Source organism: Aspergillus karnatakaensis (assembly GCF_047715665.1).
Source record: "Aspergillus karnatakaensis strain CBS 102800 unplaced genomic scaffold BJY04scaffold_65, whole genome shotgun sequence".
NCBI classification, from domain to species: domain Eukaryota; kingdom Fungi; phylum Ascomycota; class Eurotiomycetes; order Eurotiales; family Aspergillaceae; genus Aspergillus; species Aspergillus karnatakaensis.
In genome coordinates this window covers 92,216-116,508 of record NW_027395777.1, presented here as the reverse complement: position 1 = coordinate 116,508, position 24,293 = coordinate 92,216, and the positions used below count along the sequence as shown (strand labels likewise).

The following is a 24,293-nucleotide window of genomic DNA, read 5'->3' as shown; positions in this document are numbered from 1 at the left end:
GTCGAAATGAATATCACGTAAGATAGGTAAGCAAATCCATCCAGTAAAGCTTCGCCACGCCACGTATCTGAGCCAACCATTGCTTCAGCCTTTCCTTGGATAATCCCGGCAGACGGACTCGAACACCGGCGGACACATACATAGACAGCGCAGCCTCAGTCAGGGGCTAGCAATCTACGTACTACTATTATTTAGGTTGCACTAAAGCTGAGCTGGATTTAGAAAATAACCAGACTAAGCCGCCCCCTTGCCCCGCACATTCTCACTCTCACCCTCGCACGAGGGCGTGATTCTGATCTCCTTCAACTATCAACGTGATTGATACATGTCTCTCAGTAAGACACCGTAAGACAGCGCTGCACCCGTCAGCCGTCACTTACATGATGATTTCCGCGATGATCATAAGATCAGGCTCTGTGCACCGATTTGCGTGGACCGTATACAGGGATTAAGTGTTAGGAAGAAGCAGTCACATTTGTTGACATCTGTAATTACTCAAAAACAACATCTCCTTATTGGGGAAGTAGATGTGTTCTTTTGCATACTTCTATACCGACAGCGCTGGGCTGCTTCAACACTTGCACTCCAGATCTACTGCCCCACCGAACCTTCGGTCCCAGTATAGATGACACAAACATCTCTGTTTTCTGCAGGTTGGTGTTTGTGTTGAGTTGCACATAATTCTTTGTGGTATCAAAGGTAGCCAGTGGCTATTCCATTACACTAGATCGGTGTAGATTCCCTAACCTCCACTGAGAAGCAAGCTAGAGTTTACTCGTCGCTAATTGTGCGAACATGCGCTTATGGTTTAAGGGTAAGCACTATACTCAATCGACCCTTATCGAAAACTTGTTTGGTGCTATAGCATGAGACCACCGCTCCACGCAATGAATTATCCGTGACCAGCTACCACAGAGCCGTAATTGTTTAACTAGAGGCTACACTCACCATTGCACCTGAAATCTCGGGTCCGTCCGAATCCGCTCTCCGAATGTGAGCAGCAGAAACGGTACCGGGACGGTCGCAGCAGCCATAAACCCAAGCAGCATATTTCCCCAACCCAAGCCAAGCCGATCATACATTGGTACCCCCGCCAGAGGGAGCACGGCGCCTCCAATAGACCGGAGTAGGGCGCCTGCTGCGAGCGCCGATGCTGCGGCGGTGGGGAAGGCATCGACGAGGTATGCCTGCGTTGGCATCTACGCGTACGAAAATCCATTAGTTTTACCATTCCCACCAAGTTACTAATGCAGCAAGGTAAATGTAACTTACGAAGAAGACCATAAACCCAAACCCAAACAACGCCGTCCCCAGAAGCGGCACGAGCCAAAACACCTGATAGTGGGCGGCCCACCCATACAGAAACAACCCGCAGGGAAGACAAGCTCCACCGACTATCATAGGCGGCAGGCGATACTCAGGTTTCATGTCGTTGTTATTACGTGCGGCTTTGCGCTTGATGACTACGTCGGAGAGGGCGCCGAATGCGAAGAGGCCGATGAACATGCCGATTCCGATGCCAAGGTAGGTCAGGCCGACGATAGCTTCAGAGAAGCCGTAGGTGCCTTGGAACACGAGGGTAAATGTGGTGAAGAGCAGGTAGAGGTAGCCGTAGAGAATGGCGCCAATCACGGCCATTACCAGCACGATGGGAGATAGGAGGAGGAGTTTCAGGGGCCGGATGATGGCTGCTCGAAGGGCGACGAGGGGGGTGAGGTTGACGTCGAGCCGGGAGATTATGTGGGGGTTTCCGGTTCTCTTGCGGTGGCGAGATGCTTTTCTTCGTAAGATAGCTATGGAAGAGGTTTCGTGAAGGAAAGGGATGCAAGCAATGACGATGGCGCCGGACTGGGGAGGGTCAGCAAGTCTCCAGACAAGTGCTGGGACGATTGACTGAAAATGGACGACGTACCACGATTGCCAGGAACCAAAAGATCCAGCGCCAGCCTTTGGCTGCCGATAGGAAAGATCCAATAATTGGCCCTACGACTGGCCCTAGTAATGGGCCCAAGGTCCAGGCGGCGAGGGCCTTGCCGCGCTGTTCTTGAATGAACAGATCAGCAACGGTGCCTCCGCCGACGGTGAGGACTGCGCCATTGGCAACACCAGCAAAGAAGCGGAATGCAATCAGCATATTCAAACTGCTGCTCACCGCGCACGCGACAGTGAAGATGATATAGAGAGCATTTGTGAGGTGATAGATGCAAGAGCGGCCGTAGAGTTCTGCTTTATGATCAATAACTCGAAACCAATGGCTTAGAGGTTTCTTGTACCAGATAACGGGGCAAAAAGAAGCGGTCCGCCTGCTTCTCCGAGAAGATAGATCGAAACCACTAGTGACCCCAGGACGGAGCTGCTTGAATCGAACTCATCTAGGCACTGGGGCACGGCGGGTGCAAACATTGAGGATGCCACTGGCCTGCATAGGATCAGTATACTTCTATGGACGATCTGGTCCCCACGTCACCCACATGATAAACGACATGAGAGAGAGCAGGGCGATAATTGACCACTTTCGACTAAGCGGCCAGTTGATCGCCCGATCCGGGTCGCTGGGGCTGTCGAAATCTACCAGTTCCGGAGGGGACTTTTCAACGCGTTGATTGATCATGGTTGTAGCCATGTCGAAGGCCTCTCTCAAAAGCTAGGACATGTACTGGCTCGAAAGGAAATTTGCTCGAGAGGGATAAAAGCTTGTGTCGGCCTTTAAGGCTGCTTGCGGGTGGCCATCAATAAGACCTCGCGATAGCGACTACGGAGTACTAAGTAGTATCATAAGGCAGCCCAGCAGACTAGCTCGAAAGGATGTTTTGCAAATTTTCGGCTGCAAGGATCGACGGCTAAAATCTGACTGCATGGTGGCTATTCCATATCAATGTCAGAGATTCAGCCTGGTAGTCTGATTGCGAAGTGGTCTGTGCAACAAGGGGTCAAGGGTGCTGGGATCGAAAGCTATCTTTGAACTTGATTCGATTCAAAGGTGTCATGCAAAGGAAATAGGAATTATAAATAATTGTTGTTGTCTACTACGCGGGTCCGTCTGCGTAAAAGGCACCCGGCTCCCAGTATCTTGCAGGGGAACAACTACAGCCGGTAAAAAATGCTGTTTCTTAGTTCTATCTGGTCGCCATTGTCATGGCTGATCATGTCTATTTTGGTATATCCAGTCTTCTCATGATTATCTTGACTCCTTCCCGTGCTGAATGTCTACAGTACTTCATAGGTCGCACCCTGTACAATATCTATCTGCACCCTCTCGCCAAATTCCCCGGTCCTTTGGCTTGGTCAGGGACTCGTCTGACCTGGATACTTTCCATGTCTAGCGGGTCCCATCAGGTCCGAATAAAGGCGCTGCATGACCGATACGGGCCTATTGTCCGTGTCGCTCCAGACGAGCTGTCTTTCACTGACCCCATGGCAACCCCGGACATATACAGCAAAGAAGACCGAAATAATGGCCTTCCCAAAAGTGAGGTTCTCTTTGGTGGACAGCAATACCGCCACGCCTTTGACAACAACGGCGAAGAGCATGCTCTCCTGCGACGCAAATTATCTCCTCTATTCACCGAGCAGGCTGTTACAAATCAGGAGCCACTCTTACAAAAGTACCTCGCCCTGATGACGACGAATCTCCGAAATGCAAGCCGGGCCGGACAGACTGTAAATATCGTGGAATGGCTAAACTGGTTCTCATTCGACGTTGTCGGGGAGCTGGCATTTAGTGAGTCCTTCAACCAGCTAGATCGGGCGCAATCGCATCCCTGGCCCACGATGATCACTAGCCATCTCAGATACTCGTCCTTGAGCGTTTGTTTGCGATTCTATCCCCCGCTTGACCGACTCTTTCCACTGATCACCCCGCGATCGCTCCATCGCCTAAAATGGAAGTTTGTCTCCATGGCCAGGGATAAGGTCCAGCGTCGCCTTTCACGCGCGGATTCCAAGCAGCTTAAGGACATGCTAGCGTCTTTCCTACCTGAGAACAATAGCAACCAGGAGATCATGGACATGGAAACGCTAAGCGGCTCGTTCACATTCTTGATTATTGCAGGTAGCGAGACACTTGCAACTACACTAGCTGGCCTAATCAACCTCCTCTGCAAGCACCCTGATATTATGCAGCAACTTACCACAGAACTCCGAACTGTTCCTAATGTCCGAGATCTCACACTCTCTACCACCGCAGCTATGCCCTACCTCAATGCGGTTTTGAAGGAAGGCCTGCGCTCGTGCCATCCCGTGCCGGGGGCCTTGGCCCGCCTAGTCCCCCCCGAGGGAAGGACCATTGCCGGCCATTTCGTCCCGGGTAACGTAAGTTAGACCACCCTGTAGCAGTATTTACGCTGACATAACGATCTATTTGATAACAATCCAGACGTACGTCGGCATCCCCTTCTACGCCGCCTATCACAGCGAGGCTAACTTTCCTGCTGCTGACGAGTTCAACCCCAGTCGGTGGCTAGGGGAGCAGCCAACTGCAACGCAGGAGACAGGTGCCGTCTCCAATTCATTCTACCCCTTTGCCATGGGCGGACACGGGTGTATAGGCCAGAACCTAGCCCGGGCGGAGTTAAGATTGGTCCTGGCACATCTGCTCTATGCGTTTGATTTGGAGGCGGTGGGTGATGTGAGCTGGGAGGATCAAAATTGTTACTTTCTCTGGCAAAAGAGTCCGTTCATGGTGCGATTGAAGGATGCTATGCCGCTGAGAGACATTGATATGGCATAGATACACGGGCTTTGTTTGTTGATTAGGCTCTGCTCTTCGTGCGTCTATTCAGATTGACTGCGGTGAACGTTATTTTACCTCGTTTCATTAGTGTTGATAGTTTAGGGTGGTCTGAGAACCCTGCCCTACTTTATCTTCTTTTCTTCCATGTAGAGTATCCTGGAGGGTTTCCCGTGGTTTGAGTTAGCTAGTCTGTATATTCCTGTAGCTGGCTATGGGAGCCCTGTTCTCCTCACCCTGTGGTCGTATGTACTTATAACTTCTGTATAATAGTTGATATACCGTTTTGCAGAATTAGGAATACATACTTGATCATCTCACATGGAGGTAAACGGCTCCAAGTATGTAAATCACCGGAATCACTGCTGGGTTCGTTCACCGACTACAGGAAGCGCGGAAACGAGATAGCCCTAACTGGCGGCTTAACGGGTCAGAAGCTTTAACAAGTCAAAGAATTCTATGAATAAAAACTGACGAGTAAAGTTTGGAGTTCGTTCTAACTCACCGTGCGTTTGTGACGGCCTTAGCGAGACTTCGGTTCTGAGAAACATAGGCGGGTTCTCTCACGCGCCTGCGTGCCTGGGCACCCAAATCGACGCGACCAGCGGAGGCAGGCAAGCTCTGTATTGGAGGCAGGGGCTAGAAGTAGCTCACGTAGCTGCGTTATTGCGGGCGGTGATCAGAAATCCAGGATATAAGCTAAAACAATCGCTACTTGGATGATAGCCCTGCGGTATTGAACGACGACTCTTTACTGGGAGCCCGAGGAAGGGGTCGAAATCTGCTGGGACAAATAGGTATGCTGGTTTATCTGTTTCCATATCATGTCTTTGTCTAGAACTCTATAGCTTTCTATACCTGACATGAAGGGCAGATGGATCTGAAATGGCCAATATTACTGAGATGGCAGTATTAGGGCCCAGGCTGTAGGGCCAGAGCTCTCCGGAGTTTGTGATCATCAATCTGGAAGGTAATAAACCTGCCTTGGGGTAATATCACCACAATTATCCAAATATTGCCCTTGAGAGTAGCACTAAAACACTTAAAATATGGCTGCCAGTCTGCCGGGAAATAGAGGACATGTACTCCCTTATCACCGTAGGTAAGCCAGGGACTCGAACGTGCCACCTGCAACATGCTATCTTCCTGTTCTAACATTTCATCAAGAACATTGCAAGCGACGGATCCCGGAGTTTCAAGGTGCTGAAACTCCCACGCAACAACGTATTGCTCAGGGACATACCTCTTCTTCATGTTGGGGTAGTAGTCTGTGATGTATAGATAAGCGTCGAAATGAATTGTTGAGCCACTAGGTGAATAAGAAAGATAACAAACATCTAGAGACTCATCAAAGTGATGTTTGTGTATCAGTGTACCATGCACAAGATTCCACTCTTCCAGAAAGTCGGCTGCGATTTCAGGGACAATCACTAATCTTGTTGCGTCGTGATTGAGGGCAAATGGTGCCTGTTCGTAGTCGTCTCCGAAATCCCTTTTGAAGAAGAGATGCGGCATGCAAGGTCTCAACCTCCATACCTCTAAATAATATCCTGAGGAACCACCACTAGTTGACGTACTCGACCATACTGCTAAAGCAGTTGAGTCACGCGAGAAAATTAGGTCCCTTGGTTTTGCTTTTGTCCAGACGCAGTGCTTGATTCTTTTATCAGAAATATTCCAAATAGAGATCCTATCCCGGGTAGACATTGATGCAGCCATTGAACCGTCTGGCGAGAGTGCCACTCGCAGAGGAAGGCCCTCCAGTTCAGGGTTGGTGGTTGGATTACCGTTCAATACTGCGGTATCCCATATTCGAATACCGGGGTAATTGTAACAGTGCGTTGCAAGCCGCGAACCATTTGGCGAAAGCTCCATTGACATGATCGGGTTTTCTGAGAATGTTTCTTCCTTTCCCGTGTCCGAGCTATACAAGATGAGATTACCACCCCAATCGCCGAGGGCGATGGTTGTACCAATAACGGAAAAGGTCCAGTCCCGCAGAACTTCTGGAAGTTTGATCGTATGCTCCAGCTGGCCCGAATCTGTGTTCTAAATATGAACCTCATTATCTCGGAAACGAACTTCACCATTATGCACATACTGTATTGCCACATGAATTGCGATTCGAGTTCCTTCTGAGGATAGCAATAGCTTTTTGATTTGTGAAGGGTGAGTTTTTAGCAGTATATCCGGTTTCCGAGTGTTCTCGGTAAGGTGAAATACTCTGATAGGGGTAGTAGCAGCCAGCTGAGCTTTGAGTTGAACACACCATGTTAGAATGACGCCATCAGCTGAGAGTGCCAGATGCACCTCAGACCTCGACGTGGCATGGATGTCGGCTCGATACAGAATGTCACAGTTATTTCTGTCCCACACTTGAATCAACCCTGAAAATGTCCCGTCGTCAGAAGACCCAGTATCCTGAGAGTTCCCATTTACTGGTTCAATGAAAAGCGAGGAAGAAGCCAGCCTAGCTGCTTGATAGCAGAAGTGTGCATGGAGAATTGACTCAACGCCAATGCATTGCTCCTTCCTCTGCCCAGAAATTAAATTCAACGAGATGACTTTGCCATCAGCCGTCGTAGTATGAAGCCCATCAAGTGAGGAGAACGCCATGCAGATAGGTTCTACACGCGGTTGCCCCTCTGGCGGATTGTCTTCTTTGGTTTGCGCCCAGGTACTCGCAAAGGTATCCGAAGAGCCTTGCTGTGTCCCAATCTCTGTGCCATCTCCTGTGTCGGTTTCTGTGTCGGCTTCCATGCCATCTTCTGGGACATCATCTGTATCACTTACTTCGGCGCTTAATATCTCTGTGGGCGGATAAGATCTTGACGACAAGTCTTCCTCACGAAATACTGTGCTTTGGACATGACCTGAAATCACGTCCCACACATGTTTTGTTGACGCAATCCTGCTTCCATCAGGCGAAAATGCCAAACACTCCCCGTCGTCGTCTAAGGTTAATCCTGTTTTATCCCACTGAACCAACACATCGGGTAGCTGAGAGATCCAATCTGGAAGTTCTGCCTGGAATTCGTTGCGGATTACGCTCGAGCTTGGTGCAAACACCAAGCCAGAGTAAACTGTCAACGGAGCATGTTGGATCGCAGCAGCGTTAGAGAGAACAAACTTTCTCGCGTTGTGAATGAATGCAAGGAGTTGGTGTGTCTCCGCAGGATTCTGGATGATTCTTATTAGCTTATTTCTCGAGTGATCTATCATAATCGGTTCAGATCCACTAATTGGGGAGCTGGAAACGAAATCCTAGAAAAAGAACTTACCTGCTCGAGTCTTGCTAATAGGATTGGAATGGAGTTCATAACTCCGGAAGCTTTTCCGAGGAGCCCTAATGCTTCAAGCCAATGAAGAAAATGGGTTTTAAGAAATCGGTGGACCCGATCCCCATCTTGAATTAGTATTCCAGCCTGTTCGAGGTGGTGTACCCAATAGAGACAAGCATATTGGAGATCTTCGGCCAAATACCGGTCAAGAACGTCTTTCGGGGTCACATCATCCAGCTGCTTTGGCAAAGGTAGATTGCAAATGTTCTTCCGCAGGCCCAGCATCATACGCTCGAGGCATCGGAATAAGAGAAACTCGTGGGCTTTGGAGCCGTCTATATGTAGAAGCTCTTTTACTTTGATATCCGGATCCAGCAGGAAATCGCGAAATGAAAGGTGAAATAGTCGAACTGGAGCATCGTCACCGGGGATATTCAAGACAGCGTGCAAGGGCTCCAGCGCGATGTCTACCTCACTCTTCGGAAGGTACAGGAGCCTCGCCAGGTGATAGGTTGAAAGAGGCTCGGCTAGCATAATAATTGAGCCAACAATCTCGCGAAACCTTTTGCTCAGGTAGTCGCGCTCTACTTTTGTAAGGCTCCCATGGGTGATTTGGTCCAGAACAGGTAGATAGGTCATCGACAGCTGTGAAGTCTAGTTGGTGCTTTGATAGTGGAATAACGTTGCGAGCTACTATGCTAGATGAAATCTTATATCTCTCAGAAACCTGCATATGGTCGCTGCTGCAATGAAGAGGGGGCACGATATTTCGACAAGTCGACTAATTGCAGCTCTGCCAGGCCAACCCAGCGGCAATTTGGTCCCCGCTGATGAGAACAGTGCATTGAAAGCAACTACTACTTCAGCCAGATCGTGCTCCAAGACGACGCGGATGTCATGCTCGATAGTATGTTGCGCAACCTCATGGAGAACGAAGTCTTGATAGGTGCCGCTGAGCTCGCTGAAGCCTAGCCGAATAGGTGTCTCTGGTCGGCTGGTCAGGAAGACCCTTAACCGCGCACTTTCCATTCCTGGATTTGATAAGAGGCGGATAATGGCAGTGACATGGCTCATATTATCACACTCATCGAGTGCATCAACAACAATGATGCGTGGTGATATTGTCGAGCATAGCCTCAGGCTCTGCAGTGGCATTAGAATAAGTGCTTGGAACTGGTCAGCGAGCGCATGATCTCCTATAAGCGGGCTATTCCTGAGGACAGCCGCAATCTTCTCTGCCATAGACGGTATATTTATTGCGACCTGAGCCGCTATAGTAGTGAAGAAGCGAGAAGCGGTTTCACGGGCGCCTTCGCCTCGCTTGAAGAAGAAGCTTGCAGCGAGTCTTCCGGTACTGTCAAAAGAGCGAGCGATTGTCCTTGATATTGTAGATTTACCAGTCCCAGCCATTCCGTTCAACCAAAATACGGTTTTTCCTTTCGAGTCAGAAGACCATTCTCTGATGCTATTGAGCAGGTCTACCCTCGTTTCTGGATGACATTCTGGGGCGTTCTCATTTCCGTGTGAGTTGTACGCAGCTCCGTCCGCAGTAGGAAGCGCGTCAAGCTGGACCTTATGCTTTATTACTTGGCTAGGCAGGATATCAGTATTTTTTGAAAGTATCAGCGGTACGTATGGGTGAACCGTATGGGTGGACATACACATCTTTTTGGATCTCATGGATTTCTGCATGGTAGGCTTTTAGAAGGTTATTCTGACTCGAACATCGTAAACTCACCTGAACCCATAATCTGTGCAGCTGACAGTCCAGCATAGAGCTCACTTGCTGGCACTTTATATAAGAGTTCTTTCGCATATGCAGCAGCAGTTCCAGCTGCGTATCGTTGCCAGCGCTTGTTTTTATGGGAATCGGCATAGTCACAAACGCCACGAATGACAATGCAAGGGAAATTGTCCATAAGACCTGCAGCTTCCATCTCGCAACAAATCGCACCAAGCTCCTCACCAATCCGATCCCGCAGAATGCTGTCCCTTACCACCTGGTTGCTCGATGCCACAATTCCGTAATGAATTACAGGTGCCTCGGACTGTCTGACATGACGACTCACGGCCTCACTTGGATCACACGACGTACAAAATGCGGTATCCATAACGTCCTCGTGGCGGTATTCGGACTTATAGAGAACGTCGTTCGACCGCCCTTGATAGGAATAACCGGCTCGCATTTTTTCATACCGATCAAGCATCTCAGCAATGAATTCCTGCACTTTGCTATCTTCCATCTCATGCTCAGCCTCGAGGCCCGCCATTGCATTTAGCAATACTGTCGGAGGTTTGTTCAGGGACCCCGTACGCACAAAGCGACCATCCGGTGTTGTCTTTCCCCGATCAAACTGCACTACGCCGCTCAGCGTTCCCTCTGGTCTGCTAACAACTACATCGCCAAGTCTGATATCGTGCTGCTGGCTGGGTATTGCGCCGCCGACGCCGACCAAAAGTCCAACGCGTATAGATTGGAATGTGGAGAGCATTTGCGCTGCTACCGTGGCTGCGGGCGATTCGCCGTAGACGCCAGAGGGGAGACTCGCGATGACGATATTATGTGGGCCGATCCTACCGAGGGTATAGACATTGTTGTCGGACGGATTTCTCTCAATGTGTGTATCGTGGATGTCGTCGAGCATGGCGCGGGCAGCGGCCCTTTCGACTGGGAGCGCACATATCCATCCCACTGTATACTCCTCGCCTGTCATATCTGCAAAAAGCCTTTCTACGTCTTAGGAAATTGCCATGCTAGTTTTATATCCAAAACAGGTCGAGATGGGGTCATAGTTCAATAGACGGAATCTTCAAGAGGGGAAGATTCAGCCTAGAAAGTAATCCAGCGCTTCCGCGTTCAAGAAATCTGCGAGGCGCTTCTAATCAGCTGATCAGCTGTAATTTGACTGGTTGTTAGGTTGCGACACAACAGTTAGCCATTGGTTACTCTCGTATAATCCTTGTCAGTCTGGAAAATAAGCAACTATTATATCACCGTTCTCGCAGCGCCAGCGACCAAACTCGACTATACGCAAGGTGCTATCTTTACTCAAGATCTGAAGGTACTAGACATTCAGTCCAGCTCATGATTATACTTTCCCTACAGTCCCATTCCGTAAACTTGCATAGAAAGCTCGAACGCTCTAGGAATGAGCCTCGAAGCCTCTCGCTGAGGCCGCAGGAAAGCCAGACGAGGCAGACAAGGCTGTGCTGACAGAGACTATACTACATAATCATCACGTTTGGTATACTGACATACTTGTATTCAGTGTGCAGTTATCTACGCCAGAGACTCACAAGCTTACTGCATACCATCTCACTATTGTCTTAACAGCCAGCATAATGAATGTTGATAAGCTAGCAACTTGCAAAGATCTCGAATCAGGGGACCTCAACTGTTGCAGGTTTTAGATATAACCATCAAACAAATCCTTCAGGGCAGACGATGGACTTGCTACAATGGGCCTGGGGTCAACTCAGACCACAAAGGCTAATGAATGCTTACAAGCAACAAAATTGAACTCGAGGATTTCCATTTAAGATAGCCTTCGGCTGTTATTCACTTAAATCAACTTCTCCAGCGCTGAGAGCTTCCGCTGTCCAGACCGTAGCTCAGCTAGTTCAAAACCATCATCCCCATCCCTTAGGTATCCCTCCATTATCGTTGATGACATCAAACTCCACGCAAACCAGAGCCCACCTGGGCAGTCAAGAAGAAAGAACTAAACGCTAGAAACTCTAGAAACTTCAGAAACCAAACGCCTCCACCAAGACCGAATCTACAAACTGCCATCCGCCACTGAACCTCCGCCCGATATCGAGGTTTCATTTTTTGGTTTTTTTACGGCACACTCTTGTTTCTTGTTCCTCCTCGCTCGAGGATGAATCCGATGAGGAATATGAGGAGGAGCTCACGCTCTCACTGCGTTTTCTCTTCCGAGATGCTTGTCTAGTTGTAGTTGCGGTCTTAGCTGCGGATGTAGTCGGTTGTGCCTGTCCACGAAAGGCGTCAGCTAATTCAAAGCCTCTGGTAATGTTGGAAGGGCAGGGAAGCTGATAACTTACATTCCGTCTGTGTTTCGGCAAAGGTGTACTCGGTTTGAGCAGAGGTTTGGCTGTACTTGTGGGTTTTATTTGACTGTCCCTTCTGCTTGCTCTGTGGGGTCCGGATCCTGGGGTATCTATGCTAGGGAGGGTTGCGTCTGAGGTTCGCTGTCCGCGCGTGGAAGCTCGGAGGTTGCTACGGCCACCGCTACCAATTCTTTCCCTGCCGCTTGCTGTGTTCGAGCTCGTGCTTGGACGTGGGCTCGCATGTGCAGCTGTCGATGCAGTCAGCGCGCGAGTCTCGATTCTGTTCTGTGGTTTGGTTTGCGTCGATCGTCGTTGTACGATGGAGGTGGAGCCGGAGTTCGCAGGTCGCTGACCATGAGATGTCGGGTTCGTTCTGGTACTCACATTTATGTTTGTGCGTGCAAGAATAGCAGCGACAACCGGCGAGATCTCGATTGCGCGCTTTGCATTGAGGGTTGCGAGCGCGGTGAGTCCATCAGGGGTGGATATGTCAGCTGTGGTGCTTGCTTCGGCGCTGGAGTCTCGGTCGCTGGTTACGGCGCTGGTCTCTCGTGAGGTTTCTGAGACCTCAGATCCGCCATCGAGGTTAACGGTTGCAATACTGTGGTTTAGGAGAGTTCTCTTGACGATGACGAGAGACATGAGCTCTGGATCTCGACGGTCGATTTCGATGACGAGGCGCTCGTGGTAGCCAGCTCGCACGAGGTCGTCAGTGGGTATGGTGTGGTTCAGGTTGGACATCTTGAACTCTGCCGGTATGAGAATTGTCTTTGAGCGAGAAAGGAGGTAAGAGAGACGGTAAGTTGATGGTTGTTCTTGAGAAGAAAGGGCGTGGTGGTGAGAGGAAAGGAGGCGTTAAGAAGGTGTGTTAGTTGTCGAGGTGATGAGGAGTGGGAGGAGGAAGGGTGAGAGGAGGAGGAGGTGGGAGAAGACTGAGAGCAGCACATGTATAGCAGTGACTCAAGATCAGACAATACATATCATCATTCGATTTTCTTTGTATTGAGGAGAGTGCCTGAATATCAGTGTTACTGTCATCGTGAATGAGAACTATATTCTATAGCCCTGATTGGCTGGTGATCTTCAGGCAGAGTTCTTCTGCCTCAGGCCAACAAGGCCATCGAAGTTCCTCGGACTCTCCGCTCTCACCCGTGCTCCGGTAATATTCACGATCCCCTCCAATTGATCTCATCTCTCCCGTCCATGTCTCTTTCTCTCCCCTGAGATTGGCCCTGATTCAACCTTCACCCGTTCCTTTAGCCTTTTCCTTCCCTCCCCGCCATGTTCCATCCCGCATCCCGAGCGGTCCTCCGCGCACCAGCTGTCGCGCGCGGCCCAGCTCGCCGATTTATAAGCAGCTCAACAGGCACAAAGTCAAGAAGCTGGAAGAACACATTCATCAGACTCGGTTTGGCCGGTGGTGCCGTCTACTACTACAACACAAGCCCTGCCTTTGCGGAGATCCCATCGCGTGCGTGACCCCAATCGAAATCTCTTCGCCAATACCTCACCAAATGACCTCTACCAGTGACGCAAGCTAACTGAAAATCCAAAACAGTCTCCTTCCGCTCCAAACCTCAACCAAAGCCCGAAGATGTCCCCTCCCTCCCAACACTCGACTCCGTTAAGCCCAAGTCGCGCGAAGAGAAGAAGCCCGCCGAACCTGCTCCCGCCGAGCCCATAATCGCTACACCAGACAACAATGACGCACTATCAGAATCGCCTCTGAAATCTGCTGAAGAGCTTGAAGAGGAGGCTGGCCAGCAGGCCGCATTTAACCCTGAGACTGGCGAGATTAACTGGGACTGCCCTTGCCTTGGCGGTATGGCCTACGGGCCTTGTGGAGAGGATTTCCGCGCTGCGTTCAGCTGTTTCGTTTACTCGGAGGAGGAGCCGAAGGGAATTGACTGCATAGATAAGTTCAAGTGCGTTTTTTGTGTCCCTCCATCACCATTGGCTAGGTGTGCTAATAACCTATTTCAGGGCCATGCAAGATTGCTTCAGGGCGCACCCTGACGTCTACGGCGCGGAGCTTGAAGACGATGATGAGGCACCTGCCCCCGCTGGCGCCCCGGGCTCTGAGCAGCCTCTAGCTGCAGAGGTCGACGCCGCTGTTCCTCCGGCTGAGAAGCACGAGCACGCGATTGAGGCTCGCGACCAGGTAAAGTCCGCTGTTGCGGAGCATGGCGAGCGGGCCGAAACCGACGAGGTCATCCCGAAGGCCTGGCACGAGTCAGAAGCCGAGAAGAAGCCTGCTGAGCAGACTGAGAAATAGAGCACCTATGTTCCGAGCGGCGGTTTAGCTTCATCGGGAGCCGGAATAGAGACGATCCGATTCCACTCCGTACTCCTAAACTTGTCTTGCCTTCGAATGGAACGAAATGGGGCTTAGAACATCAGGGAAGGGACGATCTCTGCAGAAGCAGTTCATCTTCATCTTACTCACCCTTCCCTTTTCTCTTCGACCCTATTTCGACCTACCCACAATATACGCAGGTTGTATGATCTGTCTACGATCTGTGGACTACGCCACCACCATCTCCTATCATATGTTGTCTTCAGCCATTCTTGCTTTTATAACGCCCCTATTTCCTTGGTTTTCTCTTTTTTTCTCGTGTTTCTACTATGTACCTTAGTACCCTATCTATGTACTTGTATGCTGTGGTTGGATGAGGTGAGGTGAGCTGTGACGTGGTGTGATGTTTGAGGGAGATAAAATAGACTTTATTGTTCATAGAGCGAGTATTTAATTCTCCTTAAAGAATCTGCTGAGATTGTAAAAGTTGTAGGTCTTCATTCCTTCATTCATTTGAGGCAAGGCATTAAGCAAAATAATGAGTGTCATTCTGGGTTATTGAGGTACATGCATGCTCATACATTCTGTAGTATAGAGTATAAAGTGTGCGGTGCAGCTAACTTCATGATCCCTTATCCCGGCCTATTGCCCAGCTGGCTAGCTGGCCCAGATGGACTGAATCATGACAGCCACACGCAACACGCGATATCATATTGACCGCTCAAGACAAAAGGGGGAAGCCGTGGAAGTCTCGGCTCCTTTGTTCCGGCCAAGTGTCCGTCCGGCCATTTCTAGGCCAATGCACCAACTTTACGTTGCTGCCGTCAGTATATTAGGGACGGAACGCCGGTGGAACAAGCATATAGCGTGCTTCATCCCCCGTGTTCTCCAGAACAGTGAATCCGGAAGTATGCAAGTGGACTGGCAGGTTGTCTGCTCAACTGACTGATTCCGCTCATGCTCGAGTTTCAAGCTTGAACCATATAAAGGTCCAGCAACAGATTTTGGGCAAGAGTCTAGGCAGGGTTCAGCTGGTCATCCAACCTGGTGTGATTTTTTTTCCGCTAAGTATATCTGTGCAGTCAACGCTACCAATTCACATCACTGAGCTGGAGCTTGCGAGAGCGGAAGGCAGACCGGTTGGCGCCAGACTTGTCCAGTCTAGCTGGGGAACGTTTCTCGACAGTTTCTGGTTATGTTAGCCTAGTTCTTACATTTGACGATGTTGACGCACCTTCAGTAGTCTCCGGCTCGTTCGACATTTCATAATTCAATACGAGGTTTTTGATGCGCTGTTGCTCCTCCCTATCAGCCTGCTGCTGACTTCTCATGGCGACAGCAAACGTGGAGTCGGAGGGTAAGTCGATAGTGCGAGTCTATCATGCGTTAGCTGCGTCACTTCGTCCTGGGTGGCGGAGGTACCTGTTGCTTATTTCCCCTCTTGGTCATCAGTGAAAAGGCCATGGTGTTTGTTGAGGTTTGAGCTGGGGCTGGGGTTGGAATCGGGACTGGGGTCTGGATAGGAGCAGGAGCTGCTGCTAGTGGTGCTGGAGATTCGGCTGCCGGGTCACGCGCAACTCGCTTCATCGGCAGAGGGATATCAAACACAGCCTTGCGCTCGAACTTCCTCGATTCCACGCTTTCTGCCATCATTTTCTCGAATTCACGGTCAAACTCAGCTTCGGCCTCGGGGTCGCGCTCTTCTTCCTGGCGGGTAACGAAGATCTGTTCCTCTTCCGAATCGCTATCGTCGTTTCGCTCAATGTTTGGAGAGACCTGTGTTGTTAGTATGGGTCAAAGGAGAGGAAGATCCGGCTTACCTCTGCCTCATCGCTAGACTCTGCATCCTCTTCAGCATCCGGAAGACCATCTTCCTCCAGGTCGTCGCCGGATGCGCTATCCTCGGACTCGTCTTCTGGCTCAAACCTTTCCTCTTGGGTCTCTTGGGGCTTAAAGTTCTGAGCCACCGCTTCACCAAAAATACGGCTTGCTTCATCGAGATCCGTGACTAGACTCCATTGCGGGCGGGTCATGGAATATGTGTCCTGGACAAGGAAGTCGATATCCATCGGCAATGGGTCTTTCGTGCAGATGTAGTACTAAATAGTCAGCAGTGATCAAAGAATCTGAAGAGGTGTGCATACCTGGAAGAACTTCAGAAAGAAATCTAGCTTCTTCTTAGCAGATCCTCGGTCGAAACAGTGACCACACGTATCCAGAAGGGTACATGTCAAACGAATTCGGAAGAAATCGTCTGGCATATCCAGCGTGTTGATCTTTCCGGGCATCGGAGTGCCGTTTTCTACGGGGAAATTAGTAAAACCCTGTCGTTAAAGCAAAAGAAACGCACCATGGCCGAATGTAACAATCCGATACAACGTATCGAAGATGACAGGAGAATCAATCATCTTGTAGTTATACAGCTCTCCGAGGTACTTGACCTCGGCAATCCGCTTCTGATTGAACTTGAAGTCGTTTTGCTCAAGGCCTAGGGTGATGTGTTCCAGGATGTTGTCCACGACCCCAATTCCGAAACCATGATGATACCGGTAGAGAGCACCGACAAGAACTGCAAGAAGATGGATGTTGCCATACTTGACTTTCGCAGGTTTGCTAAAAACACGGTCCAGAATATTGGTCACCTCCTGCTCCTCCCAGTGAAGCTTCCGGATTGACTTGAGAACCTTGGCGTAATTCCGCTTGTTCATATCCAGATAGATGAGCTTCCGAATGTAAGATTCCATAGGCGTTCGCTCTTTCTGTTGGATTGCAGGCCGCTGGGGTGGATCAACATAATAGACAGCATTTTCGATGATCATGCGTTCTTGCTGGCCCAAATGTTGAACAGTCTTTTTCCTGCTAAGTGTCTCCAAGAAGGATGCCATCCGTGGAGAGGTATCTGGGTTTCGAAACAAGTACCTTCCGCAATTCTCCAGCAGATGGCCAATGATTTCAATGTTCATTCGCGAGAAGTCATCCAGAGAGACCTTGAAGCAGTGGAAGATAATATGCTCAGGGACCACACCGAACTTGGTCAACTCCGCAAGATAGCGGATATTGCTCATACGCACCTGGCCAAGGAACTCCTTCGACTTTCGACGCTGAAGACTGCGAAACTCTTCGTCGAGATAAGTAGTCAAACCTTGAGGGATGTCCTGCATGTACTGTCCAAGGGTCGCAACGAGGCGCGAGTACAAAGGCAGAAGATCGATGCGGCCTTTCGGGATCTCGGATACAGCTTTGACCAGCCTATTTCTAGACGCCTTCGAATTGAGGAAGCAGAAATCCAGCGCTACCTGGTCGACTTGGTCTTTGGTTTGGAGTTCCGGGAGCTTTGCCAAAAGTGCATCGACTTGGGCACCCACGGTCTTGCTAGCAATTGCCGTAGATTGATCGTCCGCCTCTGCTGCCTTTTCTTCAGCTGTTGGAGCTTGAGGCTCCGTCATCTCCGTGCTGGGCTCAGACCCAGATTCATTGTCCTTCTTTTTGGCCCCTTCGCCAGTCTCGCCCTTCTTTTTCTTACCGTCGTCTAGCAAGACAGCTGGAACTTTGCCCTTCAGATCGACGAGATTTTCGTAAAAGCGCCTTTCTTCTTCATCCTCCCAAATACCAGCTCCTTCCCCTTGCCCTCGAAGGTACTCCGAGGCTTTTACCAGGCCAATCCCGCCGCTTGAAGCAGGATCAGATGATTCCTGCTCCGCCAAAGCAGGCATTTCCACCCCCAGGATCTCGCAGAGAACCTGTGTGTTTGCTACCAACTTCTCCAGCGATTTGGTCTGCCTCTCAAAGTTGGCCTGTCGATCCTCAAAGATTTCGCCACTCTTAACGTAGGCCTCTGCATTGCGCTTGCTCTGTGCAGCAAGCGCTTTCTGATCGCGCATAACATGCGCTTTCACGTCCTCCAGATATCGGTTTAGAATGCTTTTGAACCGAAGCTGGGTCTTTTCCGGGGTAAGCGGAGCGTCGTCTTCGGTAGTCATCCCCTCTCCTCCCTCCGCGCCATTCGGAGTCTCGGTCGAAGAGCCCGTCGTAGTTCCATCGGCATCCATTGTTTTTCGGCCCTCTTCAACAGCTTTCACGCCCAGAATATCCCAGCTAAAGCTTTTCGCAAACAATACGGCCAGCGGCAGGTTGGAATGGTCGCGGTCATGCCCAAGGAGCTCCTTCAAAACCTCCAAAGGAAACGGGTCCGGTTCCTTGTCACCCGTGGAACTCCTGCTCCGTGACACGCCATCCGTTACTTTGGTTCCCAATCCAGCAGCGCCATCTTTGCCTTTTGCGCCCACATCCTCCGGTCGTTCAACGTCGTCGAGTGTCCTCAGTGCTCCAACCAACCACAGCTCCGTCACAATTTTCAGCAAAACTCGATGGCGCGACAAGCGCTCTTTCTCCTCACGTTCCCGCAGTTCCTGACTAAGAGCCTTTAACTGGCTCTTGTCCGGAGAGCTTAGTCCCCGCCCTAGCAGCCATCCGATTTGTCGGGTGAACTCCGCCGGGCCGAATCGCTGATGAAGGGCGCTTGTGATTTCAACACCGGCGGAAACCTCTCCGGGCGATTTGAGCTTGCATAGGCCTTCGAAGCAAGCGGATATTATCTCCGAAAGGTATTTGTGGAGGGACAAGGTACGGATATCGGTCAACAAAGCTTGCTGAGCGGCGGCATTGATTCCGGTGCGGAGGCGTTTGATGAAGGCAGTGTTCTTCTTCAGGGACGAGTCGAGAGATTTGCTGACAGGAAAGACATCTGTCATAGAGTAATGATTGTTAGAAGGCGTGTGGTAGGAAGAACAGGATAGCAATACCACTCTCGCCAGTCCAGGCTCGCTCGTTAAGATTGCGAATTTCCCCTACACGATATATTCTCGTTAGATACTGACTCCAGTTTTATAACTGTCATCAAACACATGAGTTCAAGACGTACGCTTTCTCTGCCGATCCATCTCTTACCGCCCAGTGCGTTGTAGCAATCCCCGCGGTGACGAATTCAGCTGTCGTGGAGTGGTGTAAAGGAATCGGAACGGAAAGCGTGCAAGTGACTTGACCGCCACATTGGTGAGATGTAATAAGTAAGAGAAGATCCACGTCAGGGTCTCGCCTAGAACGAGTGCGGTCTGTCCAGGGATGTTGCACGATGTTGAAAAGCCGTGGGAGGGACTGCGAGGGCAAAGGCGGCGGAGGTCAACTTTAATCTTAGTCCGCTCCCGCAATCTCACCTCCCCTCACCTCTTACTTCATTATTCCATCCCTCATCTATTTCGGTTTTCACTCGACTTTCGTTGATTCACTTCTGGGAGTCGAAATATCTTCAATACTACTGAGCTACGAAAGAATAGTATTACCCCGACCTAACACCACGCTCTCCGAGAAGGCCAACCAAGAACGACCGCAACCGCCTGTGTCTATCTTATTGACGCCATGAATCTCAATCAAACAAGCCCGTGGCTTTCAGATTGACAACTAGCTTCATATCCGCGCGGAAAACCTCTTCATCAAAGTGACGACTAATTCCCCCGGGCCCCAACACTTCCAATATGACGGACTCCGCCAATTACGACCACAACCATGCAAAGGCTGGGAGCAAACAAGATTCCGTCGGCCGGCCATCAGACACGACGTAGCTCGAACGCATGGGTGAGGCGTCCTGTCACAACGCCGGCAGTGTTCAATATATCTGTATGATGGAAAGATGCGAGGCTCTGGCGCATCTCTGGTGTGCCAATTTGGAGCCTGGCCAGAATTTCTGCAACGGCCGAATACAGCACATTGAGATTTCCATCTTCGACCTTAACCGCAATCCCAATCGCTCCAACTGCGCCCAGTTTTCTAGTAGGCTCGGACGCTCGTATTCCGATTCCATAACAGCCATCGGCCCCAATCTTTCCAATAAGCGCACCCTGAAACTCCCGCATGAGCACGGTGCAGAATCGGCCGTCGCCACCAACAAGCTCCGGATACCGCGACATTGCATGGAATACCCGACTCATAACGCGTGTCCTCTCTGGAAGTCCGTCACCTTTCTCCACTGCGTCTGCAGCCGCCGCAAACGCCGCAAACATCTTGCCGAGATACTGTAACGGCAACGCCGGCGCAGGGAGATTGCACCCATCAATCCCCCATTTCACCATGTCCTCCTCCAGCCCGGTCACTTCCTCCACAGCTCTCTTTACTCTCACCTGCATCGGATGATCCATCAAGTGATATCCCTCCAAATCAACTTCAAGCGCCCTACACCCCGCCAACATCCCCGCATGCTTCCCAGAGCAATTATTGCAAACCCGCCCCGGCACAAACCCCTCCCGAATCCACCCCTGGTTAACAACTTCCGAGATAGCCGCATGCCCACCGCAACTCAAATCTCCCTCATCCGCGCCAATATCCTTCAACATCCTCTTCGCCCGCTCAACATGTCTCACCTCACTACTATGCGAGGCACAAGCAAGCGCAAGATCACCATCATTAAACCCGAATCTCTCGAAACATCCCGTCTCCAGAATTGCAACAGCCTGCGCAGGCTTCGCTGCTGATCGTGCAAGCGTCAGCCGGGTCGGATCGCCTACCGCAAAGAGGAGTGTGCCATCGGCGTCGGTGATGGCCGCGTGCACAGCGTGTCGGTTCTCGATGATCCCGCAGCGGTCGGAAACGACGTAGTCTGTAGTTGCAACCGCCATGGTAATGTTTTTAAGGTAGGATCTCGTGAATCTTGTGGTGAAATATAGTATATAGTATAGAAAGTAGGACAAGGTAAGGCAGTGTATAACCCCCAACCTCAAATTCAACAAATTAGAAAGAATCTCTACTCGAACGTCCTTCCAACGTCTGCTCTAGTCTATATATACCTCTCTTTTCCCCCCTCTCAAGAGAAATCCTTCTAAATTTGACGAGTGGAGCCATCCCACGAGCACCTTGATATATTGCGCACTAATCCGGATCGGGTGTGCAAGAGCGATGGAGTCACGTGTCTGTAAAAGCTTAACCCGACGTGGATGTTCCGGTTAAGCGCCCGGATAAGGTTTGGTTATGTAACCTTATGCTTGAATGAACTTCCAATTATGAAGGTCTTGAGAAGATTCCAGCTTCCACGAGTTGCAGTGTACATGCTGGATATTGAGGAAGAAAGGTGAAGTAGAAGATAATGCTTTTATTCCGTAAATGGTAATGTAATGGTAATGTAATGGTAACATACAGCTCGTAAAAGTGTCCAAAATAAATAGAGTATAAGACATCCGCCATCCATTGAGCAGTGAGGATCGCTGGACGCTAATATCACAATATCAATGGCCATCAAGCAGCATCAGAGACCTTGGACATCGGACGAATGCATAGTAGCAAGCACTGACAGCCACATAACCATAACCATCGATTGTGGCTGTCCATATCGCACACACAGAGAGGCACCTCTAGACGGTAAAAGAACAGAGTAAAAGAGAGAAAGAAGTAAAACCACCATACATCATACATCTTCATATAGAAACGTAAAAGTCAGACTGGGTATTGCCCACGCCACGCTATGCAGTCCTTGCGAAAAGGACAAAGAGGGAATTGAAAGAAACCCAAAATGGTGAGATAAGTATGTACTGAGAACAGAATCGTATGTGGGGGTATAATAATTGCTGAACTGTTTCATATTCATTTCGGTTTGCGCCAAAAGTATTGCTGCTCATGTCAGTTCTGGCCGGACACATGAGACGAAAAGACATACCTTATGCTGCTTTCGGCAATTGCGGAGGCCGGGTTTCCTCAGATCTGTGACAACGGCTTCACGACGCATCTGGTCATCGTCATAGTCGGGAATGTAATAGTATTCTGCCTCTAAGGGCTTTCCAGCGGCATCCTTGCCCTCACGTGCAACCTTTCCGATGCACTTAGTAGAGTCCAGAATCGCTCGGATTTCATCTTTCGAGGGCCCGTGGCGTGAGTGGCTGTTGGCTTTCCACAGAGAAGGAGGAAGGTTGCCGAGGATAGTTGAGAAAGGGGTAGATGAGAGGCGTGAGAAGGCCAGCTGATTAGCAGCATGGTTTTGGACACGCTCACCATCCTCATCTAGAACCAACGGTTTGCTCGGTTCCTCCTCGATGGGTTCAACAGGCTTCGAGGGTTGTCTTGGAGATTGGGTAGGTTGGAGAGGCTGGCCTGGGAGGTGAGTGCGAGGGCGCGCGGGGCGAATCGGTGATTCGTCGGCAGAGAACGAGGCCAGGCGCGGAAGAATGTTGTCACCGAAAGGCCCAAAGGAATGAATGATCGGATCATTTTCCTCATCATGGTCTGAGAGATCCTCAGGCTTACTCAGGTCACTGAGATCACTGGATTGCGAGCTCTGCAAGAGAGAAGCTACACTAGATGACGACTTCAGCCTCTCACCAGAGCTACTGCGGCGGGTTGGAGATGCTTCATCCTCGTACACAACCACTGCATTTCGAGCGCGAGTCGGTGTGAATAGTGGCGACGATGGGGGTATCATTGATTTAACGGCAGGGGATGGAGACACGGGAGATGCCAGGCGTTGACGCTCAGCACTGGGGCTGTCTTGTAAGCTGCGGCGAGGTTGTTTATTTCGTGTCGGTGTAGTCTCCTCCCAGTTTTGCTCCGAGTCAGTTGACGCATCTTCCTTTCTCTCACCGCGTGGCCACTGCACCAGGACACGGCACTCATGCACATCAATCATTATGTCGGCATCCTTGATATCCGACGTGAAAGTCTTCCCCTTAGCCAAGTCATATGTCTTGCCCTGGCAGTGAAGCTTGATCCCATTCCACCCCATGCACATTATCTCCACCCTATCACGGTCGAACGGGTTGGGGGCAGGCTTATAGGTAGCCTTGACGTGGACCCTTGATATCATTCGGTTGGCAGCGAGCTGGTACTGGCATGAAGCACTGGATCTTCCCATGAGGAGCGGCTCCCCGCTCTCAGAGAGCATCAAAGTAGGAACGGCGGACAACGGTGTTCGTTCAGAGAGGGCGGAGGTAATGTTACGACGTGACGAGCTATGGGCCATGCCCATTCGAGGGGGTGAGGACGAGAGGATGTGTGTGGACGAAGTCGGGACAGGAGTAGGATATCTCGATACGACGGCATCATCATCGCGTGCTACTCGCTTTAAAGGTCGAGGAAGGGAGGGAGAGGAGCTCAATGGCTCGAATGCAGGCAAAAGAGACGCCGGACGCTTCACGCCTGCCACAGGAGCAATTGAGTTGCTCCTTGGAGGAGAAGACTCCATGGTACAAGGCCACTCGCGTCGAAGACAGCCGGTCTTTGGTTTCTCTGGTCAGTAATAGAGTAATGAGGGTGAGAGTCAAGTGAGTTCGCGTCGAGGACAGCGTTGGGGCTCTAAAGTCTATGACAGAGAAAACAACGAGAAAGCGAGAGACGGGACGGGAAGCTTGTTAAGGACAAAAAGGAAGGAAGAGCCCAGGAAGTTCCGTCCCCAGAATGACGACTAGGAGGTTGGGAGACACGAGAGAGCGAGTCTACAGAAAAGAACGAAAGAGCATTGGAAAGAAAAAGGGAGAGGAGAGGGTGGTGCGTGGTGGAATTGGAATGGGCGGAACGGGATGCACGCTTACAGTCCGAGACGCGCGCGTCGATAGGACCACTCAGCTCGCGCATCCACAGCCTGACCAGCAGGAACTATGCATTGCACTGCATGTTTGTGAATTAACCTAAGAATGAAACATTTTCGAAGCGCTATTGAATTTGAGTCCACGCCGTCTATCGTCTCACCATATCTTTACCTTCATCCTGTATACTTCGAGGCGCGTCCGCGTCGAAAGTCATGTGCCTCGCGTCTTTGGTTCGAGTCCCGTGACTAGCGTATGGTCACGTGAGCGCGTTTCGATTTCTGAGGGTGGTCTGTGCATCCATGGCGGGTCCATGTGCAGCTGCATAAAACCAGCCTTTGATTGGTTCTCAATTATTC

The 24,293-nt window shown here is 50.5% G+C and overlaps 9 protein-coding genes across 9 annotated transcripts; 3 read left to right on the top strand and 6 right to left on the bottom strand.

Annotated features, from left to right (window-relative positions):
* Positions 1–944: 944 nt before the first annotated feature.
* BJY04DRAFT_231500 (MFS transporter) lies at positions 945–2,717 on the bottom strand (the record flags this gene model as incomplete). The annotated part of the gene is made up of 5 exons (XM_073719549.1): positions 2,472–2,717; positions 2,274–2,419; positions 1,913–2,223; positions 1,273–1,848; positions 945–1,199 (listed from the first exon to the last, which is right to left on the bottom strand). Exons 1-5 carry the CDS (start codon positions 2,621–2,623, stop codon positions 945–947), a joined length of 1,440 nt encoding a protein of 479 aa, XP_073566410.1. The 5' UTR covers positions 2,624–2,717.
* A 383-nt stretch (positions 2,718–3,100) lies between these two features.
* BJY04DRAFT_231499 (cytochrome P450) lies at positions 3,101–4,729 on the top strand (the record flags this gene model as incomplete). The annotated part of the gene is made up of 3 exons (XM_073719548.1): positions 3,101–3,157; positions 3,214–4,311; positions 4,376–4,729. 3 exons carry the CDS (start codon positions 3,101–3,103, stop codon positions 4,727–4,729), a joined length of 1,509 nt encoding a protein of 502 aa, XP_073566409.1.
* Positions 4,730–8,692: 3,963 nt separating this feature from the next.
* Positions 8,693–9,035, top strand: BJY04DRAFT_199725 (uncharacterized protein). Its single transcript, XM_073712819.1, has one exon. The coding sequence runs from the start codon at positions 8,744–8,746 to the stop codon at positions 8,951–8,953; it is 210 nt and encodes a 69-aa protein (XP_073566408.1). The 5' UTR covers positions 8,693–8,743; the 3' UTR covers positions 8,954–9,035.
* Positions 9,036–9,686: 651 nt separating this feature from the next.
* Positions 9,687–10,724, bottom strand: BJY04DRAFT_210510 (purine and uridine phosphorylase; the record flags this gene model as incomplete). The annotated part of the gene is made up of 2 exons (XM_073714256.1): positions 9,687–9,696; positions 9,730–10,724. 2 exons carry the CDS (start codon positions 10,722–10,724, stop codon positions 9,687–9,689), a joined length of 1,005 nt encoding a protein of 334 aa, XP_073566407.1.
* A 1,467-nt stretch (positions 10,725–12,191) lies between these two features.
* Positions 12,192–12,822, bottom strand: BJY04DRAFT_222924 (uncharacterized protein; the record flags this gene model as incomplete). The annotated part of the gene is made up of 2 exons (XM_073717537.1): positions 12,192–12,329; positions 12,400–12,822. 2 exons carry the CDS (start codon positions 12,820–12,822, stop codon positions 12,192–12,194), a joined length of 561 nt encoding a protein of 186 aa, XP_073566406.1.
* A 540-nt stretch (positions 12,823–13,362) lies between these two features.
* On the top strand, positions 13,363–14,888 carry BJY04DRAFT_231497 (coiled-coil-helix-coiled-coil-helix domain-containing protein; the record flags this gene model as incomplete). The annotated part of the gene is made up of 3 exons (XM_073719547.1): positions 13,363–13,552; positions 13,640–14,006; positions 14,065–14,888. The coding sequence occupies 3 exons, from the start codon at positions 13,363–13,365 to the stop codon at positions 14,354–14,356; spliced, it is 849 nt and encodes a 282-aa protein (XP_073566405.1). The 3' UTR covers positions 14,357–14,888.
* Positions 14,889–15,448: 560 nt separating this feature from the next.
* Positions 15,449–19,494, bottom strand: BJY04DRAFT_140821 (armadillo-type protein). The gene is made up of 7 exons (XM_073708679.1): positions 19,299–19,494; positions 19,180–19,224; positions 16,728–19,121; positions 16,522–16,679; positions 16,198–16,476; positions 15,800–16,153; positions 15,449–15,753 (listed from the first exon to the last, which is right to left on the bottom strand). Exons 1-7 carry the CDS (start codon positions 19,315–19,317, stop codon positions 15,571–15,573), a joined length of 3,432 nt encoding a protein of 1,143 aa, XP_073566404.1. The 5' UTR covers positions 19,318–19,494; the 3' UTR covers positions 15,449–15,570.
* Positions 19,495–19,626: 132 nt separating this feature from the next.
* On the bottom strand, positions 19,627–21,225 carry BJY04DRAFT_199701 (asparaginase). Its single transcript, XM_073712818.1, has one exon. It carries the CDS (start codon positions 21,043–21,045, stop codon positions 19,981–19,983), a length of 1,065 nt encoding a protein of 354 aa, XP_073566403.1. The 5' UTR covers positions 21,046–21,225; the 3' UTR covers positions 19,627–19,980.
* Positions 21,226–21,512: 287 nt separating this feature from the next.
* fhdA (putative transcription factor Tos4) lies at positions 21,513–23,872 on the bottom strand. The gene is made up of 2 exons (XM_073712817.1): positions 22,077–23,872; positions 21,513–22,030 (listed from the first exon to the last, which is right to left on the bottom strand). Exons 1-2 carry the CDS (start codon positions 23,592–23,594, stop codon positions 22,004–22,006), a joined length of 1,545 nt encoding a protein of 514 aa, XP_073566402.1. The 5' UTR covers positions 23,595–23,872; the 3' UTR covers positions 21,513–22,003.
* Positions 23,873–24,293: the final 421 nt, after the last annotated feature.